Below are 21,388 nucleotides of genomic sequence, written 5' to 3'. Positions count from 1 at the left end.
CTCAAAATTACGTGCAGTAAGAATAGACCTAGTGGGCACAAAGTTTGGCGACGTCTTTACGACATCGTTAGAACATCTTTACGACAACTTTACGACATCCTATGTCAATGTCGTTAAGGTGTCTTAAGGGTATCGTAAATAAGTCGTATGATCTGACGATGTCTTTACGATATCGTGAAGACACCGAAACGACATGGACATAGGATGTCGTAAAGTTGTCGTAAAGATGTCGTAACGATGTCGTAAAGACGTCGCCAAATTTGGTGCCCATTGGGGAGGAATGTAAACAATATTTTGTTATGGTTTGTTAAAAAACACTGTTGATTACATGTGAATTAGAGAAAAAAAGTAAAAATTAAGGGTAGGAAAGAAGGTCAGTCAGGAGAAATTACAGGAGATTGTGCAGAATTCCTGAAAATACAACCAAGAATAACGACAAAATTTGGATAACCACAGAATTTGGTGTTTTTTCCTAATTTCTTCGTTAGATTCTCAGGGCCAATTTCACCAACTCTGATTAAATCCATGATTAACTAATCATGATTATTCTTAATCAATGATTAAATCAGAGTTAACCAGCGATGCGTTCTACCAAGCATTTTCAACCTCTGGTTAGCTAATCATATACTTTGTTCGTAATAAGGTCTAGTTTCTAGGTCTTTCGGTTGTAACGGCGACTCTGATTGGTTAGAACGAAATTCTTCATGAACATTCAGCGCCATATTAACATATGATAAGATTCCCAAAGTTTGAGGTTACGAGTGGCTTCAGTGGCAAGTGTAATAGAAGAGAAGGGGAAATTTTGTCTGAATATTCATGGCCTTCTCTGAACGTGGTTAAGCATTTCATCATCAGATGAGGATAAAATATCATTGTAAAACAGAGCCATATTTCCTTCCTGTATACTGAACTCATTGCACTTGCACTTCAGTTTCGGGGTTATGTTACTTTAATCACTGATTAAACTCCATAACCAGCCATTATGGGGCGGCTAAGTTAACCCGCGATTATCTTCCCCTAATCATGATTAAAAGAATGGTGGAACGCAAAGTATTGATTAAATAAGGTTAATCAATGATTAACCATTTAATCAGAGTTGGTGAAATCGGCCCTTAGTGTTATTTTCAGGAATTCGGCACCTTATCTTGATTATTGTACGTTAAACAGGATTTCAAATCTGATTTTAATCTTATCTAAATTTCTTAAATTTTCATTCCGGGAGTAGAACTTACTTCCGAACGAGCTTCCGAGAGTGGGCGGATCGCTGGAACAAATTTGTGCTTTTTTTGAGTCCAACTAATACAAGATATTAAATCGAAAAGATTGGTTTTGAATAATATATCATTGAATAGGTATTGCAAAGCAAGTTTTATCTTCGTTGTGTATATCGTTATCGGGACGAGTCCTAGCCGCGATAGAATTTGCAGCGTTTAATCTGGAAAAGAAACTCGAACCGTTCTACGAGTTCTTGGTATACTTAATTCAATTCTTCGTCGTCGGAGCTCTTGAAAAAGAAACGAGTTTGCTCTGAGATAGAGAAGAGAGTTAGTTCGTCCCACCACATGTATATGTTTACATCCGATCTGAAAAGTACAGCGGAGGTAATGTCCAATCATTGGTATCGGAATCCAAAGATTAGACTTGCCCCACTGGTAGGCAAAATTGCTCGCAGGTCTTTTATGGAGTCGAAGCTTCCTAAGATGCAGGAAATCGCCCGATAAGTAGACGAATCGAGATCGTTCCCGAAGCCTGAGGCAACCCGGAAAGGTCTTCTTGCTCTTTTCAATTGCGCTGCAGGCAGCATCTCTAAGCAAATGCATGGTCACGGAATTATCATTTAAAAAGACACTGCATACATGTTCTAGGGCGCTCCGGATTAAAAAAAAAAAAAAATAAATTACAAGTTTCCGTGTGGGAATTCTATCATGGCGCTAGCTGGGCCCAAACTAGAAAAATTGTTGCCCCAAATTGAGGGTTTAGACAGGACCGAACCATAAATGAAACGTCTAACCCTGCTAAAGACGACCGACTTGGCTTTATTTATTTTTCTAGTCTCAGCCATATTAAAATCAAAAATTGTAAAAAAAATCTTTGGAATTAGTGAAGACCGTTCCAATATGAGAAAATATTTTATTCTCAGTAGATTCATATTTTTCACAAACAGCGGCTGTCAAATTAAAAATTAGCAGGAATAATGTGAAGTATAAAAATAGCAATGAATAAGAAGATAATTTTTATTTATAATGAGAGTAAATTAATTTTAAATGATTTTAATTTAAAGGAACAAGGTTTTTTAAATATCTAAAGTGATGTTTATATCATCTGGATTTCTAACAGTTGAAACCGAACATCTTGAGAGTGGAATATTAGCGCTCTTCTTAAGAAATTCTTTTGTTTCCTCTGACCTGAAAAACATAAGCTAAAGTATAACAAAATTACAACAAGAATAATAGAAGAATTTTTAACCTTAAAAAAGCTTCAAACAAAAGAGTTTTTTTATTTATCCAAAGTTATCTCTATTTCAACTATTTAAATAATCACCAGACCTTAAAATAAATTTAGAACTTCTAGCCTATACTATATCCCTAATTCTAGTTCTGATGATTAATATTATGAGAAGAGAAAAATTATTGGTGAACAAGAGACTATTAAGCTAATCTAAACAATCGTTAAGCTATTTATATCAAATTTCGAGGTAGAACGTACCTTGAATTGGGAATACATTTTTTGGAGTATTAATTTCAAGGGCACTCGGTCATAAATGAGACTTTAAAGGACGGTTCGACCTTGCATTTTACAAAAATATTGGAAGTTGTCGTGTGATGGGTTAACCTAAAAATACTTGAAAGCCAGCAAAATCACAAAAACCCTCGCCATCGTAACCTCAAACGAACCTACATGTCCTTTTTGAACTGCGCTTGCGTCTAGTCGGCAACATGATTGGTTACTGTTAGCGCCCGCATTTTAAATTATATAAATATTAATATTTAATATTTATGATAAATCGTGATTGGGAAATGCATTAGAAGTAATTTCTTAATCCTGAAATAGAATTTTGCACTGAGAGAAAAAAAAAAATAACGATTTTATCGCAAAAGACATTATTAATTCTGTCTTTAGAAAAAAACAATACTCTTCATTTATTTATTTTATTTTTCTAACTTTAATTCATTTTATAAACTCTTTGCTTATTGATATTGACTAGTTTTCATATGATCTGATGGCTCTCTTTAAATTCAATAATTAAATTATAATTATTTTGAAACACTGCGTGTTATTCATATTATTATTCATAATCTATGCATTTTTAATTGTTATTTTTTTAATTGAATACTTTTCAATTTTGAAAGGTTTCCGATTCCCAGTTTTTAAATTTTTAGGAGTCACAATTGAGAATTCTTCAATGTTAAAAATTTGAAATTACAAACTATTCAATTTTCGAAAATCATTATGTGAAACATTGTTTTTGTAATAGTTCAATTTTGAAGACTTACAATAGAAAATTCTTCAATTTGAATTATTTACGATTTAAAACTCACCAATTCTTCAATTTTGAAAATTTAAAACATTAAATTCTAAAATATTAAAGATTCGCCATTGAAAATTTCAACTTTGAAGATTTACAATTTAAAACTGTAATTTTCCAATATTTGTGAATAACAATTCTTAAATTCTGATGACATATTTTATAGAAACTTAATTTTTAATATATTTTTTAATAGTTTGATTTTGAAGATTCACAATTGAAAATTCTTTAATTTTAACGACTTTCAATTTAAACTTCGTTAATTTTGAAGATTTAGAATTCAAGGCTCCATTATTGTTATTATTAATATTGTTATTATCAATAATTCTTTTGTTTTCTAATCTGTTCTTTGTAGCTTCTTTCAAGGAAATCGAACGTTTGCTTTTACCGAACATATGAATGTTTTTAGCGGAATTAATTCATATTTATCAAATGTACATAAATAGTGAATGTATTAAGTATCAGAAAAACTCGAAATTATTTACTTAGAATGAAAAAATTTTCAAGATACTTGGATTATAATAAAAGAGATTTTTAAAAAACAAATATATTACAAAAGACATTTTTTAAACGTCAACTGTAAATATAACTATTTGATTTTGAGTTGAAAGTGTATCTTTCTTAGTTAAAAATTCATGTATTTTGTTCAAAATTTGTCCTTTTTGATATAAAATTAATCCCCTTGGCTAGGAAAAATGAAAAATTAGTGAGGATAAGGTAGAGATTTTTAAAGTTGGTATTTTGTAGATTTTTGTATTCAGAAAATTTTTAAATTTTCTTACGTGGAAGTCCGATAACTTGCCGTCCGATAAGTGTACACTCCCCTTAAAACGTCATCGCACGTACGGCACATACACCAATAATGGTTCTCCCACTACGTGTGCTATTTTGCTAATTATGTGCGTCTATGATTTACGCATGCACGTACCTAATACCGTTCTACTATAGAGAGGGCATCCGATAAGTCCGCAAGTCCTGCAATTTTCCACCCCTACAGCCCCGAAGTTAGAAATTTATCGGACTTATAGTGTATATTTAAGTCGTACATATCACTTGAATTTTTTAAGTCGCCGAGCAGATCGCTCTTGCTAGAAACTGCTCCTAACCTCAAAATCTCAATAAATTGTCATCGAATTTCACATCAGCAATGGAATTTGATAACGTTAATTGAAATAAATGCCGTGTTTCGCAGGAATTTTACTTTATGTTAATGTTTATGGTCATCAAAAAATAATAAGTTACAACTAAAAATAGTGCACTGTTGCAATAACCTCACTCAAAAGAAGAAAAGTACAATAAACTACTTTCACCACAAAATCAATGCCGTAACATTTATGAGCTTAAAAACTTTTATATGCTTTTACTTGTTTTGCGCTGTAAAAACTGTAAGATTTAATAAAATATGACACTATATTACAACTTCACTGAAGAATAGATTACAGTCCTCCCAATTTTAGAAACTTTGAACTGCGATTGCGTCGCGCCGGTAATCTGATTGGTTACTGTTGGCGCGCTGATTTTAAAAAGTGTCAATATTCAAATTTAATATATATAAGTAATAATTATTACAAAATGCATAAACAGTAATTTCTGAACCTTAAAATAAGATTTTGGAGTTAGAATCTTAGATTTTGAAATTTGGTACAGCAAACTTTATATTAAATCATAAAATTTACATATGACATTAGGATTTTAAAAACTAACATTCAAATTGTACGGCTTAGAATCCAAGATCATAAATATTATAATTCATTTTCTTGATGAGCCTTCAAGAAGAAGGTCACAAATCAGGGATTAGACAGTTTGATCAAATATTTTATGTTATTTGAATTTTTGTTACTCATAGCCCGCGCCTTGCTGATTTACATAACTTATAGATTACATTTATACTGTTTATACCGTCAAGGTAATACATTTTCATAGATTAAAAAAAAAATATCACAAAAGAAAAAGGACACTAAACTTAATTAAAATCCTTTAATTTTTCTTAAATTCCTTAAAATATTAAAATTTTTTACATCCCTTGATATCTCTCAATTGTTCAAAATCCGTCCTTTTTGTAGAAGAGTACTCTCATTAGTTAAAACTTAATCTTTTTGGTTAAGAATTAATTTTTGTGGTTGAAAATTTAACTATTTTATTAAAAATTAATTTTACTAACCGAAAGTTGAAGTAAATTATTTTTTGTCGCAAATTTATCTTTTTAGATGAAAATTCATGTATGTTTAAAAATTAAAATTTTTTTACTTGAAAATTTATTACCTGAGTTAAAAAACTTATTTTAACTGTTCCAATTTTTTGTGGTAAATTTACCTTTTTTGATTGAAATCTAATCTTTTTTATTAAAAAATATTCTGTTTTGTAGAAAATTAAACTATTCTATTTTGTTTAAGAATTCATTTTTTTTGGTTGAAAAAAATATATATTTAAAAATTCGTTTGTTTTGTAGAAAATTCATCTTTGGGGTGGCAAATTCCACTATTTGGTCAAAAATTCATAGATTTAGTAGAAAATTCATTATTGTGATTAAAAATTAATTTCTTTCACTGAAAACATGTTTCTTCTCAGTTGAAAATTATTTTCTTAAACTAAAGTTGTATCTATTCCATTTTTTCTTAAAGATTTATATTTTTAGTTGAAAATTTATTACTTTGGCTGAAAACTGGTTTTTTGTTGTTTTAAATTCACATTTCTAAGTGCAAATTGAACTTGTATACTTTTTGTTTGTAAATTTATCTTTTTTAATTGAAAATTTATATTTTTTATTGGAACTATCTTTTTGGGTAGAAAATTCATCATTTGGGTTTAAAATAAAATTATTTTGTTAAGAATTAATTTTTCTGGTTGAAAATTTATTTTGTCAGTAAAAATTTAGTTCTTCTATTTTTAGAAAAAATCATTTTTTTATGAAAAAAGAAACTTTATTGAAAATTCTTGATTTTTTTTAATTGTTCAAAATTTTAACTATTCTAATTTTGGCTAAACATTGATCTTCGTTAGATGAAAATTCATGTACTTTGTTGGAAATTAGTCATTTTTTTAGAAAAATTTAATCTTTTGGGTTGAAAATTCTAGAAGCTATTTTCTTAAAAATTTATATTTTTGGTTGAAGATTCATTATTTTAGTTAAAAAATTAATTTCTTTGGTTCAAAATATCTTTTTGATTTGAAAACACGACTAAAAGTGTTTCAAATATATTTAAAAAGAAAATTTTGGTTGCATTAAGATTATTAATCTTCTAGATGTATAGTTGGTTTTATAACTAGAAAAACTAAGAAACTGTGATATTCTAGCAACTATTTTGACTTCGTTTTACCATTTAAATTAAGAGCCCTTTCCAGTGGAAGAGTTTACCACCCGTTATGAATCGCCAAAGATCTTACATAAATGGCCGCATAATTATAACTGAAAGTGAGAGGAATAAAGTTTTTTAAAGAAAATTATAAAAAATAAGTGACACAAACTATGAACCGTGGATTGTACCTTAACGAAAAGATGAACTGCAAAGTTGGAAAGTATTATTAAAAAAGAAACGAAAGATTTGGTAGGAAGGTAAATTTTGATCGACAGCTTCATTTCCCATTTCAATAATAATTTTCAACTTTTCAGTTCAACTTTTCATTAAGCTACAATTCACCTTTCATTTTTTTTCACTCCTGTTTTATAATTTTCTTTGCAGAACTTTACCTTGCTTAATTTAAGTTCGAATTTCGTGGGCATTTAACTAAGTTCGATAGCGCCTCCTAACGAGCGGTAAACTCTCCCATTTGAAGCGATACATTTTCCCGCGAAATTTAAATAATGTAATTATAATTAATTAAGATAGAAAACAAAATTTTTTACATCCTAAGGGTACCTTTTCACGGAGACCTGTTTTTAATTAATCGCTGAATTATTTTGACATATCGAGTTCGTATCTAGGCTCGTATTTCTCAACCAATAAAATTTGCCATAAACCAAAAAAGTAGCTAGAAATGAATTCAATGAAAAATATTAATTCCACGATTAATTCAAAACAGGACTCCGTGAAAAGGTACCCTAATTCAAAATACTTGGGGTACCTTTTCACGGAGGCCTGTTTTGAATTAATCGTTGAATTCATGGAGAATAGATATAAGGAGACCAATCTGTAATGCATGGACTTCACCAAAAACGGTCACTTTTCTGTTGCCAGAAGTACGCACACAAACATGTGTAAAATCACACGTATAGTTCAAAACTTTACGAGCGTGGCGTGCCAACCGCACTTAAAAAAATACGGCCGTCTCCATTGTTTTGTTTGGACAGGTCGCTTGAACAATTAAATAATTAATAATCAGACAAGATTTTACGAAATGTTTGTGGAATAAAAAATTATTTGCCATGGAAGAGGTAGGTAGTATGCTTATGAAATATGAAATTACTTTTACCAACACTATGCGTGTGAGAGATATTCGACGCGCTCGTAACAAAAACAATAAGCATACAACTTACACCACTCTGAAAGTCTTGTAGGATATACCTTTAAAAACACACTTATTGGAAACTTTCGCTTTTATACAGCGATTTTTAATTTTAACATCCTTGCCTTTATTCACAAACTATTAATTGTTCAATCATTATTTACTTATATTTGACTCGCCATCGGGGGCCATATTTTTTTAAGTGCGATTGGCGCGCCACGCTCGGGAAGTTTTAAACTATACGTGAGTGTGATTTTGCACTTATGCCTGTGAGCACTTCTAGCAACAGAAAAGTGTTCATTTTCAGTTCCACTAGTTTGGTCTCCTTATGTCTATTCTCCATGGTTGAATTATTTTGACATATCGTGTTCGTGCCTAGGTTCTTAACCAATTAAATTTTCCATAAACCAACAAACTAGCTAGAAATGAATCCTATCAAAAATATTAATTCAAAGATTATTTAAAAACAGTCTGTGATCGAGTGTGAAGTAATATTAGAATACTCAATATTTATCTACAACATTCAGACTTTAGTTTTCCACTAGGAGCTGCTAGATTGAAAAAATGGCGTTTTTCATGCACCGGAGGTCATACCGCATCTTTAGATTGCACATTACCCATTATGCATCACATTACCCATTCACTAGCGCATCTGCAGAATTGCGTGTTTGTGCGTAGCCGGTGCGGCGTAATCGTAAAACTTCTGTAGGTACATAGTAAGTGCAAGTACATACTAGATGCAGAGATACTAGATAAGTGCGTTTGTGTGCGTGACTAACTGCACGTACGCGGGTCAATCTCCTCTCTGTCCCCATGCGCTCGACTATACACATATAAATGTGCGTTCACACGTACCGGTCAGAATGACGTTTCAAAATGCCTATTTCCACCTGCTCATTTCCAATTCCAACGGGAATCCTCTCATCGAATCGGCCATCGACACCTTATTCTTTCCGCGAAGACATTTCTTCTTTTCTCAAATTGGGATGTTGCACAAAATGAGATAAGCATATTTTTAGAAAGTCTAAGCAGTGAATAACGTTATGAAGAAGAAAAAAATTTAGGTTTTCTAATACTTAGAAAAATATTTCTAGTTTACGTTTATTTGGTCACATGCAAACAGATGTGACGTCACAACGATATACAAATGAGCACCAATGAGACCACTTTAGCCGCCATGTTTCTTTTCAAAATTTGGACCAAACAGGTTTCGCGGACGTCTCTTAAAATCTTTTAGATTTTATTAAATTGCCTAAAATCTGTTCTTTAAAATCACTAAACCTGTCTTAAAATCTTATAAAACCTCTTGTGAATTCTTTAACCTTTTTGAATTATTTTTACATCCTTTAAAAAGGAACTTGAAAATGGCATCATGTCCCTATTAATTCTTATAAATCACTTGAATTCTTAAAAATCCTGTAACATTTCCTGAAAATCCTTAAAGTCCTCTGAATGTTTTTGAAATCTCTTTAACTTCTTTAAAATCATTAAAAATAATTAAAAATTGACTAAAATTAATTTAAATCTCTTAAAATCCTATAAACCTTTTAAAATTTGTGAAAATCTTTTTAAATGACTTTTTAATAACTCGCTTGACATTGTTTAGAATCACTGAAAATGTCGTAAAATCCTTAAGAATTTCTTGTAAATCCTTAAACCTTTCTGAATTATTTTTTTAAATCCTTTAAAAAGAAATTTTAAGATCCTACCGCGTCTCTAGTAATTCCTCAAAATGACTTGAATTTTTATAAATCCTGTAAGATTTATTAACAATCCTTAAACTCTTCTGAATTTTGTTCGAAATCCCTTCTATTTCTTTAAAATCACTTAAAATTTTTTGTAACTAAAATTAATTAAAATCTTTTAAAATTATTTGAATTTTCTAAAACTCATTTAAATCGCTTAAAAATCTCTAAAATCTTGAAATTTTTTAAATCTTTTTAAGCAGGCATTCTTTAAAACCAATAAAACTGTCATAAAATCTTATAAAATCTATTGTAAGTCGTTAAAATTCCTTAAAATCACTTAAAATTTTAGAAATCCTGTAAGATTTCCTGAAATTCCTTAAATTTAATCGATTTTTCTTTAAATCCCTTCAATTTGTTAAAAATCATTTAAAACCTTGAAAATCGATTGAAATTAATTATATCCTGTAAATTTGTTCCAATTCCTTGAAATATTTAAAAAATTGTACAACCCTTGAAATGTCTTCAAATCCATTGCAATATTTTTGAATAAATTTTGAGTAACTCTAATATTTGAATTTATCTCAAAAAAATTTATCTCAGAATATTGTTCTTTTCTATTGAAACTTCGACAAACGACGCTCAAAGTTCATTATTATTATATTCTACAATTTACTTCTATATATTAAGCTACTGAAATATTATATGGTATTTAAAAAAATGTACCTAGTAAATAATTTTTTGTTAAATATAAGTCAGTATTTGTAGTTCATAGAAAATAAACTGTTATTTATAAAATGTATCTGTTAGATTTTTTTCTCCTTGTCTGAAATGAAAAGTCACATAATTCGCATACATTCTTGTACATATTTCAATAATTACCCAGTGGGCACAAAATTTAGCGACGTTTTTACGACATCGTTACGACATCTTTACGACATCCTATGCCCATGTCGTTTCGGTGTCGTTTCGTTGTCGTTGCGATATCGTAAAGACATCGTCAGATCATATGACTTATTAACGATATCGTAAAGACACCTTAACGACATGGACATAGGATGTCGTAAAGATGTCGTACAGAGGACGCAATATTTTGTGCCCACTGGATATTTATTCAAATTACAAGAATTATTTTTTAAAGTAATTTTAAATCGCCTGCCAAGTGCGGCCAACCAGCGCGCAGCCCTAACGCAAGCGCTGTAGTACATGGTGCCAACATTGGCATCACTGCTTATAATCAAACGGAAGACTAATCGAATATGTTCGACGTTAGCGCGGTAAATTCAAAAGTAAATACGTGTAAACTTAGCTTAAAAAATTCCTACAATAAAACCTTAATAACTTTCTAATTGTATATTTATTAACTGATTTAATTCGTCCCTAAACATGGATTTTTTAACATTTTGTTTGAATTAAATAAAACTTTTTTTATTTTTTTTCTCGTTTTTCATATTTTTTCATATAAGAAGGATTTTCTTTACAATTGCATATCCGACAGTAAAAAAAAATGCTTGGAAACGACTTAATGAAATTAGAAATTAAGTGGATATTAGGAGTTGTAATTGGTTACAAAGCATTTCTTTAATGCCGTGTAAAATTAAAATTAAGAAGTATTCTTAACACATCAGGAATTGATACTATTTGCTTTTGAATATCGTTATTTAGAAAAATAAAACAATTATCTAGTTAAAAATTAAAAATATTGAATCTGTCGAAATAAAAGGAGAATGTCACCAAAATTTAATGGAAATAATGCCACTTTGTGGTCAAGTAACATTACCTGCTAGTTAAATTCAACTAATTTGACTTTATATTAGTCACTGAATCAAAACTTAGTTGAATATTCACTATTTAAGAAAGGACCACACCGATCTAGCCCGATCGGGGCCACATCAGGAATCGGAATCAAATTGGACAATTTCTCCACTGGTAGGCAGAATAAGAAGATAAAAATGCAGGTTTAGAAAGCATTTTTATTTTATTTTAATTTGCAAATATTTTGGGAGTTTGAATTTTCCCGCGAAAATAGACGTCACAAAGATATTGGGATATGAAATCATGACGTCAGAAGGGGGGTTTAAACAAAGATGGTCGGCGATAACGGGGTCACTTTGCAACTGATACATTGTGTTAGTGAATTTTAATCGTTTTTTGTGCTTACTTTGTAAAAGTTGTTGCTCAGCAGTGCTAAAATTTGTAAATTTATGTTATTCACTCCTTCGTGTAGAAATTTTATAGAAGGAGAAAAGGTGTTAGACGCTGGACATATATTATTTTATGTATAACAGCCGGATGATCAAACGAGCATAAGGCTAATTGCTTTTTCTTTACAATCACCCAGTTTGTGGTACCAGTTTTAAGTACATTTTTCTTTCACTGAAATCTAAAAAAGATACATTTTCAGATAATAATTGAGCATGCTCATTAAAAACGATTTTGCTTCATATATTTTGGAGAACTTGTAATTAGTTCCTATCAAATTTTTGAGGTTATAAAATGAAATCATAGACAATCAAGATGACTCAACTGGTATATCTAAATTATTTATAAATTGGAAATACTAGAAAATATATTTTGCTCTAGAATCACTTTAACAAAACCTTTTTCAGGCAAGAGAAATTGATGGAATCTAACATCTCGGCTTTTGCTAGCCTTGCTTGAACATCCAAAACCAGAGAAAAATCTTTTACTTTTTCTTTTCCTCTGACTGAATTTCGTACCTAGGTCGTCTATTTCTGAATTATCGGACATTTTTTTTTAATTTGATGATTTAAATCGTAGCATCCAAAAAATATATTTATATTCTACTCTGAATGTCACCGGAATAGCACACATCCTTTTAGAAACGACCCCGTTATTTCAGTGCCAAATTTAACTACCAGATGGCGTGTCGCTGTATTTCAGATCCCAATAGCTAATCTGCATGTTTGCCGAAAAATGCCGCGAGTGGGAGAAATATTCAAACTTTATTAACAAAAAAAAAATGTTTTTTTTTTTTTAATAAAAAATTCTTTCTTCTTAAAATATAATAATAAGCTACTAATGAATCAAAATATCTTTGTATCTCATTTCATGTAACATCCCCATTCTGATTTTTGTACAAGATTGTACTATTTACAATAAATCAGAGCAGAATTCGCGAAACAGAAAAATAATTTGTAACAGTATCGACACGAGATTTACACTTTTCGCACGGCTTGGTGGCTGTTGATTCAATTGCTGATATTCATTATTTTTATTCAGTGTTGGATTATACATGGGAAAATTGTATTGTCTTCAGGAAATTGTAATTGTAATTCTTGGCAAGAGTTTAATGTACCTCAAGTGCTAATGGAACTTTCGAAACGAATTTATGCAGTACAAATTGATGTGAAGAATACGACACGGTGTAATATACGGTGTAATCCGCAACTTTATTTGGTTACTTCTTTATGGCATAAATTCGTTTCTTAGGCCAAACATTGTTTTTTATTACTTTTTTAATTTTTTATAATTTTAAAATCAAACGAATCTCTAATAGCGTAACCGTAAAAATTTATTTTAACGGTTACTTTAAAACCGTCTCTTATTTATCGAGATTATGACATTTTTAACACTATTTTTAAATTATTATTTAAAAATTATTTTACGGTTATTTTAAAACCGTCTCTTATTTATCGAGATTATGACATTTTTAATACTATTATTAAATTATTATTTTAAAATATATAATAATAAATTATTTTAAAAATAAACTTTGAGCTTCCGAGATATATCTGATCGTCATGTACATATCCTTTTTTTCGAACTCAATGAAGATTTATTATTATTATTCAAGCAATTATTTTAAATGAAATTAATTATGATACCAGGTTCAATTCAATATAATAATATGCATTAAGTTCCTGAAATTAAAATATTTCATTTTCGAGAAAACAGTTAAATTTTCAATCGAAAAATATTTTCTGTTGAAAGAAAACAATTTGACCCCCCCCCCCCAAAAAAAAAGAAGTGAACAAAATAGTTAAACTTTTACCAATTTTTATTTTCAAGCCAAAAAAGCGATTTTTTTTCGAAGATAGTTGGATTTTCGCCAAAAAAGTTGATTTTTAACCAAGAAAGATAAATTTCCCACCAAGAAAGATGACTTTTTTACTTTGAAAGATCAGACTTCAATCCAGAAAGACAAATTTGTAAAAAAAAACAGTTTCAATTTTGAATAAAAAATATGACTTTAACAAGATAGTTGAATTTTAAATAATATAATTGAGTTTTTAACAAAAGTTAAGAAAATTAAGAAGACTAGATCCAAAAAATATAAGTTCAGCAGCATAGATAAATTCAAAATTAGATTTTTATAATACTTTATTTTCAGCTCATTGGTGACAAATACACAACAAAGGAAAAAAAAGGGGGAAGGGGAAGTCAAACAAAACCAATATTTCATTTTTTGAATTAGGTTTAGAATGGTGATTCTGCAGCATGTTTTTAAATTTTTGCAAGATGTTTAATTTTTCTGAAAATACATTTTAGTCAACCTGGACACTTAGTTCCTTTTACTCTATTCACATAATCTTCAATGTTACATTAAAACGCACCCATTCGAAAGGCACTAAACAGACACCAAAAATTATATCAGTCACCAAAATCATTTAAATTGCAATAAATTAAAGTCAGAATCCACTTATTTAAAAACGAAAAATCGCGAGAGGAGCGAGTGACAGCCCCATGGCAGTACTCCCTATTTGGAATATTATCGTATTGCGCATGCGTCGCATCAACAACTGGATTGGTTACCGTTGGCGCACTTATTTGAAAGAATTAATTTTGTTTTTGTTTATAATTATTTACAACTAATAGTAATTGCAAAGTGCATAAAGATATTACAAATGATGTTAAATGTAAATGAAACAAAACAAAAAATAATAATTTTAAAAAAGAGCGCCAACAGTAATCAATCCGATAACCAACGTCTTTTTTCACAAAACCAGGCTAGTGCTACTTTTTCCGAAAAACATTTTATCGGCTGCAAAATTCTTTAAAATTTCATTGATTTGATTTAAAAATTTAAAATTCGATTAAACAGTTTCTTTTGCTTTTCTGAAATATTTTGTTTAAGTTACTTGCATGCTTTTACTAAAATCCCTTCAATTATATGTAACCTCATTAAATTTCGATTAATCATCAGGATACTATACTAGTTTAAATTTGAATTTATACTTAGTGCTTATCCATTTTTGGTCAAAAATGAATATTTTTTATTATTTTATTTACCTGCTACAAAAATCATCTCTTTGGATGAAAATTTAACTATTTGTTTAAAAATTAATCTTTTTTAATCTTACGGCTTAATAATAATTTTTTAAGTTAATCTTTTCTTATAAAAATTACTTCTTCTAAATATTTTTATAGAAGATTGCTCGGTTCTTGTTCAAATTTTATCTAATTTGTTCAAAATTCGTCTCCTTTGGTAGAAAATTAATCTTCTTAAATGAAAATCCATGCTCTTTGGTTAAGAAATTTAATTTTCCGCTCCAAAGAATGCTAGTTTGACTGAGGATTTAACAATTGTTTAACAATTTGGTAGAAAATTAAACTATTTTCTCGATACTCCAATATTATATAAGAAACAAGAAAATTTATTATAAACAAATTATTTGTTCAAAGAATGTTTTCTACGATTTTTCATAAATTTACATTTTTCTAAAGTTATAATGCGAGATATTTGAATAAAAACAATATAAGGATGAAAAAATTTCTTCGTGAAATTATTATTGTTAATTCGACTTTTCCAACATTTTCCACAACTTTTTCTTTGTTAAATACCCAAATAATGCATATTTTTGTTAAATTTGTTTAAAAGATCATAGAATGTATCAATTGTTAAAAAAAAAGATAAAATTGAACAAAAAATTATTTATTTTGCTGAAATTATCATGAAGTTTCTAATTTAAAAAGTTAAAATCGAATTTTTATGTCAAAAAATGCGTGATTGATGCATTTTTTCATTAGATTTGGTTTAAAAATTAATTAAACTTATAAACTGGAATTCAAAAAAAAATTACTGCCGATTATTGCCCGAATAATGAATTTCTTTATTAAATATGTTTTGTAAAAAATTATAAAATTAATGAACAAATTATGAATTTTTGTAAAATTATCGTAAAGTTCCTCATTTAAAAAAAATACATAGAAAAAATAAATTTTCTTTCGAAAAATTACTGACTACTGCATTTGTTGATTACATTTTTTTGTAATTTCAACAATGTTAACCTTAAGAAAAATTTCTTAATCATCATGTTGTTCTTTTATCGAGGAGCGTCAAACAATTTAGCGGAGTTTTTGTAACCAAAATTCAAGTACTTCGATAGCTAAGTTGTTAGAGTGTGCAGTAAAATACACTAGTTTAGGCAGTTTAGGTAGGGTTCGAATCCTCGGCGAGTGCGATTTTTTAAAGCGAGCAATTATATGCTTAAGTAACCGTTTGAGCGAATTATGTATTTAATAATTAATTTAATTATTAAGTAATGTAATTAAATTGTTTAAAATTTTAAATTATATAATTTTTAAAAATTATTTTTGTAGAAGGTTGGGGCTGTAAAGTCTCTGATGCTAGAGAATTTAAGAGAATAAAAAGAGGACTTATATTTCGACTCGGGATCGCTAAAAATTCAGCAAAAAATATTGTTTAAAAATTATTAAATTATGTTTCTTACCAATTCATTGGTACTCAACATTTAATTTAGTAAAAATTAATCAAATTACTAATTTTAATAAATTTTTGAGTAATTTGGATTTTGAGAGTTCTGAGGCATCATTTTACATCGGGAGGGGGGGTTACCTTCTCAGAAAAAAATCTGATTCTCCTGTCTGATTTCAATTTCTGATAAAATGGAGGCAATTCGTTAAAGTTCAATGCCAACAATGCGGCATTGTGTAAATGTATAACTTGTAGAAAGACGTCTCGTTTCTGTTTGAATACGGTGGAACGTAGTGAAGAATGTACCGTTTGAAAATTCCACGAAGGGGATTCCCTGGACTTCGTTATACGATACGAGATGCGAAAGGCTGCCATTCGAATCCCTTTGTGTCCAAGAGGACGTGACTGCTTTATGGACCTTTTACGAATCTCTTTAATGGACAAGAAGTGAAAAGCATTTTAATTAATCAGCCTTATCCCGTTATCTTAGGTGAAGATTCAGTTTTTAAAGAAAAAATAAAAAAATGAAAAAGAAATTATGAATTGAAATTAGAAAGAGTGTGAAAAATACTAATTAAGTTTTTTTAAAATTCTTTTTGTTACAGCGAGTCGGATATGGCTCCAAATGCAGAGGAGGAGCTGCTTGTCGTCAAGCCCAGAGGATTACAACCAGAAAAGGTAAATTCTAGTGATAATGATGATTTATTTATAAGATGAATCTTCAACAAAATTTAGTAATTTTTAAACAAATTTTGTATGACTGAGAATTTTCGTAGGATGGAGAGCCTGGTTATAACGTCAGTCCCACCAAACTTTGGGTAATTGAGGGAAAGTGTTAGGGACACTAACGAAATCAAAAGAGTCCATCAATTAAAGTCAAAAATAAACCTGAAATAATTTATTTGAATATTTTAAATAATGATTATATACTGGAGGTTCATTATCTATTGTAAAGTGGACTACCCTTTTTTAATTATAAAATTTAAAAAATGAATTAAAAAAAATTTTCAATAAAGAGATGAATTTTTGACTTAAATTATAAATCTTCGGCAAAAAAATAATATATTGTTTGATAAGTGTGGAAACAGGTGATTCGAGACGAATGTGGAGTTTATGTGAGTGAAGCGAGGGTCGCATCGTGCAATTTGTGAAACAAATACGCGCGCGCGTCTTACATACTATTTTTTTTAAAATTCGGTGTGAAAAGTTTGATTTAAATTTTTTATCAATTCGGATTACGGGACCCACAATTGTGCAATTAAATTTTTATTTAAACAATTTAATTTTTCATCACATGAGAGTCTAGTTATAACGTCAGTCCCGCCAAACAGAACTCAAATAATCTATTGTAATTTTTATTAATTAACACATATGAAAAAATGTAATTGTTGATATTTTAATCAATAAGGATTTTATGTTTAAATCTAAAACAGTACAATGAAGTGAAAAAGACGATTTTTAAACAAAATACAATAGAAATAAAATAGTTAATTTTTCAGTTAAAATTTTTTTTTTTTAATGCCACCAACCAAATAGCTGATTTTTCAATTAAATAAGATCAATTTCTAACAAAAAATTTAAGAACACATTTTTTTATTAAAAGTATTTACTTTAAAACAAAAAAAATTGCATTTTCAACCAAATATTTAAATTTTCAACAAAATAAAAAATGAATTTTCAACAAAGTAGTTTGACCATTAACCATAATTTCTAACCCAGATAATTAACTTTCTACCATTTTTTTTTAAAAGTTACTCTGTTTCGGTAAAAAATGAATTGATCATTTATTTGATGACTATTCCATTTCTGTTTGGAAATTAATATTTTTAGTTAAAGGTTGACCTTTTTTTTCACAAAATTCATCTATTTGCTTTTTTGGTTGAATTGAACTGTTATTAATTTATAATAAAAATATTTTTATATTGAAATATAAACTATTACATGTTTTTCTACTTTGTAAATAATTAATTTTATTGTTCAAGAGAAGATATGAAGATGCAACTATTCTGTAGACAATTTTTTTCCTCTATAAATTGAAAGTTTAATTATTTGTTAAAAAAATTAATTTACTTGATTGAAAATTTGTTTTTTTTTTAACTGAAAATTAAACGATATCATTTTTTGTTAAAAATTATAATTTTTAGTTGAAAATTTGGTTAATGTATTTTTGTAACAATTTATCTTTTTTGTTTGAAAATTTTACCAAAAACGTAAAGATTTAATTTTTGGTTAAAAACTTTTAGTTTTTAGTTACTAATTTCACTATTTTGTTGAAAATTCGTTATTTGGTAGAAAATGCATTCTTGTAAATTACAATGGATGCTATTTGGTTAAAAATTTAATTATTTTGTTAAATATTAAACTATTTTATTAGTCATATTTTTTTAGGCAAAATTCTTCGTTTTCGATTCAAAATTCTTCTTTTTCGATTTAAAATTAAACTACTTTCTATCCTCGTTGTTAGTTGATATATTTAAGTTTTTTTGCCGAAAAACAATTTAATTTCAAAAACTGAAGTTTCCGTGTTCAAAATTCAATTGCTTTGTAAAAATTTTGCCTGATTGGCTTGATATTTCAACTATTTGGTAGGAAATTAATCTTGTTTTTTAATTTTCTTTATTTGTTTGGGAATTTAACTGTCTTGTTAAAAATAAAACTCTTATCGTTAAATTGAACTAATGGATAATTAATTTTTTTTATATTGAAAATTGTTTTCTTTTTTAAATTGCAAATTTAAATGTTTTGTAGAAAATTTATCCATTTGATTGAGGATTCAACTTTTTTCTAATTCGTCTTTTTTGTTTAATTCAACTGCTTAATAATTATTTTTGATTTATTTGAAAACTTGTTTTTCTAAATAAAAATTTAAAATTTGGTTAAAATTGATAATTTTTAGTTGTCAATAATTTCTTTCTCGTTGAATATTTATCATTTTAACTGAAACTTCAACTATTTGCGTTTAAATTAGCTTGTTTGTTAAAAATTTATATTTTTGGGTTGAAAACTGAACTCTTGTTAAATATTCATCATTTTGGATAAAAATTCAACTGCTTTGGTAGAAAATGTAAGTGCTTGGTTAATTATTTAAACCTTTTTTTTTTAATTCAACCATTTTTGGTTTAAAAAATCTTTTTATATGTTGAAAATTAAATGATATGGTAGAAAATTCTTGTATTTCTTTGAAAAATTCGTGTATTTTGGTGGATAATTAATCTTTTTTTTAATTCCCTTTTTCGTTGTTTTCAGCTGGTGGATTTATTTATTTTTTTTTTTTTGAAAATGATTGTTTTCAACTTTAAATTTAACTGCTCCATTTTTTGTTGAAAATGTATCCTTTTCATTTCGAAATTTAACGATTTGGTTAAAAATTCATCTATTAAACAAAATCTTCTTTAGGTAGAAAACTAATTTTTTGGTATGAATTTTTCGAAGGAGAAAAAAATTAACTGTACATCAAACCCGCTTAATTTTCTTGGATTATTACTGTTTTAAAATCAAAATACTTAATTTTTTGTTTTGTTAAAAAATTGATCCAAAAGTCAAGTCGAAGTTTCGAAATTCGACATTACTTTTGTGTTAATTTTTTAAAACCGAAAAACGTGTTTTTTGGATTTAAAAAATTGTAATAGCTTGATGAAATCAAACCGGTTTGATGTACATTCAATTTTTTTTTCTATTTCGAAAAATACAATTTTCCAAGCGTGTCTAAATTTGTATGATAAATTCCTATAAGCAGCTGTACAGCTCTATTTTTAATTTATCAAAACGGATTTAAATTTACTTTTTCGATCAGAGTAGCGACCTGATACAAAACTTTGAGAAAAAAACGTTTTCCAGTAAAATAAAATTCTTCCCTCGTACTTTTCATAGTAAAGAGAATAGGCGTTGTCCACTATTTTAGTGGTGTGTGGAATGACTTGTGCCATGTGAGTCGTCTGAGGCTTCCAGTTTGCCACAGGAAGTTTTCGATTAGCATATCTTTCAACTTCCAGAACCAACTAAACATGTATAGTAAGCGATGTGGGTTGTTCCTATGTACATTTGCAATCCAACGGTGTCTGTGGTCTGCCAGGTTCAGTTTTATCTCTAAAGAGTCGTGAGAAACCCCATCACTATCACTCTGCCTGGATGACACCCAAGCAACAAAGAAACTGTATCAGCGGAAGTCAGGTATTCGCTGATAACTGATAAGGAGCGGTCAGGGTCGAAGAGGAAGTCATTAAATTCTTTTACCGTGTCGATCGTAAACCAGATGTGCCGCAACACACCACATCCGTAATTGCAATCCTACTCTCTTGAGCTGAGCCAGTGAAATTGTCACTGGTTGAATCTTTTTGTAATTAAAAATGGTTAACCAGTGGTTTTCCGATTTTGACTGGATGAACCAGTAAGTGACTCAACTAAGAGAGCGTTACTGAATGTACCATTTGCACCAGATGTATGATATAACAAACCATGATCCCGCCAATTCGAGGCTTAAATGCGTTCGACTTGGAGTGATCCGACCATCCCCACTTTACCGAGTACCAGATGATAGTTTCAACCCATGATCCAACAAACCATGGTTCCGCCAATTCGATGCTTAAATAAGTTCGAGTTGGAGTGACTTGGAGAGAAACCGACGCCCCCCACCATACTCACTGCATTGGCGCGAATGGAAGGGGAAGCCAACTGCCGCACTCGATCCAAGATGTCAGAAAGGTCGGGTGCCCTAGGGTGTCAAATCTGATTGGTTGACTTTTTTTCACTTGCGCCTGGCAGGACCATGCTTTGTTGGATCATGGGTTCAACCAGTGATATAGCGTCAGTGATCCCAGATCTGAAACGAGATGCGGTCCAATCCTATGACAGGCCTATGTCCGTGTGAATATAGTAGGAGACGCTGTAAATGACTGAGTTGCGCGCGCAACCCATTTCTCCTCTTCTGAATTTGAAAACTCGAAGATGAACGATTGCTGGTCGGAGCACTTCGTCGATTCTATTTATATATCTATCTGCTGACAGCTAACTGCTTTGAAATAAATTCAGGAGATTGGGATTTTAATATTTCCAGAT

General features: G+C 29.3%; 1 protein-coding gene across 5 annotated transcripts in view; it reads left to right on the top strand.

Annotated features, from left to right (window-relative positions):
- Window positions 1-21,388, top strand: part of LOC117171085 — a 277,166-nt gene that overhangs the window by 155,877 nt on the left and 99,901 nt on the right. For all 5 annotated transcript variants that reach the window (XM_033358135.1, XM_033358134.1, XM_033358133.1 and 2 more), the window contains one exon: window positions 16,939-17,011. In XM_033358135.1, coding sequence (XP_033214026.1) covers window positions 16,939-17,011 — 73 coding nt within the window. The remainder of the gene's footprint in view (window positions 1-16,938; window positions 17,012-21,388) is intronic.

This window comes from Belonocnema kinseyi, chromosome 4, assembly GCF_010883055.1.
Source record: "Belonocnema kinseyi isolate 2016_QV_RU_SX_M_011 chromosome 4, B_treatae_v1, whole genome shotgun sequence".
Taxonomy (NCBI): domain Eukaryota; kingdom Metazoa; phylum Arthropoda; class Insecta; order Hymenoptera; family Cynipidae; genus Belonocnema; species Belonocnema kinseyi.
Note: the sequence above shows the minus strand (reverse complement) of the source record. Positions and strands in the feature narration are given on the sequence as shown.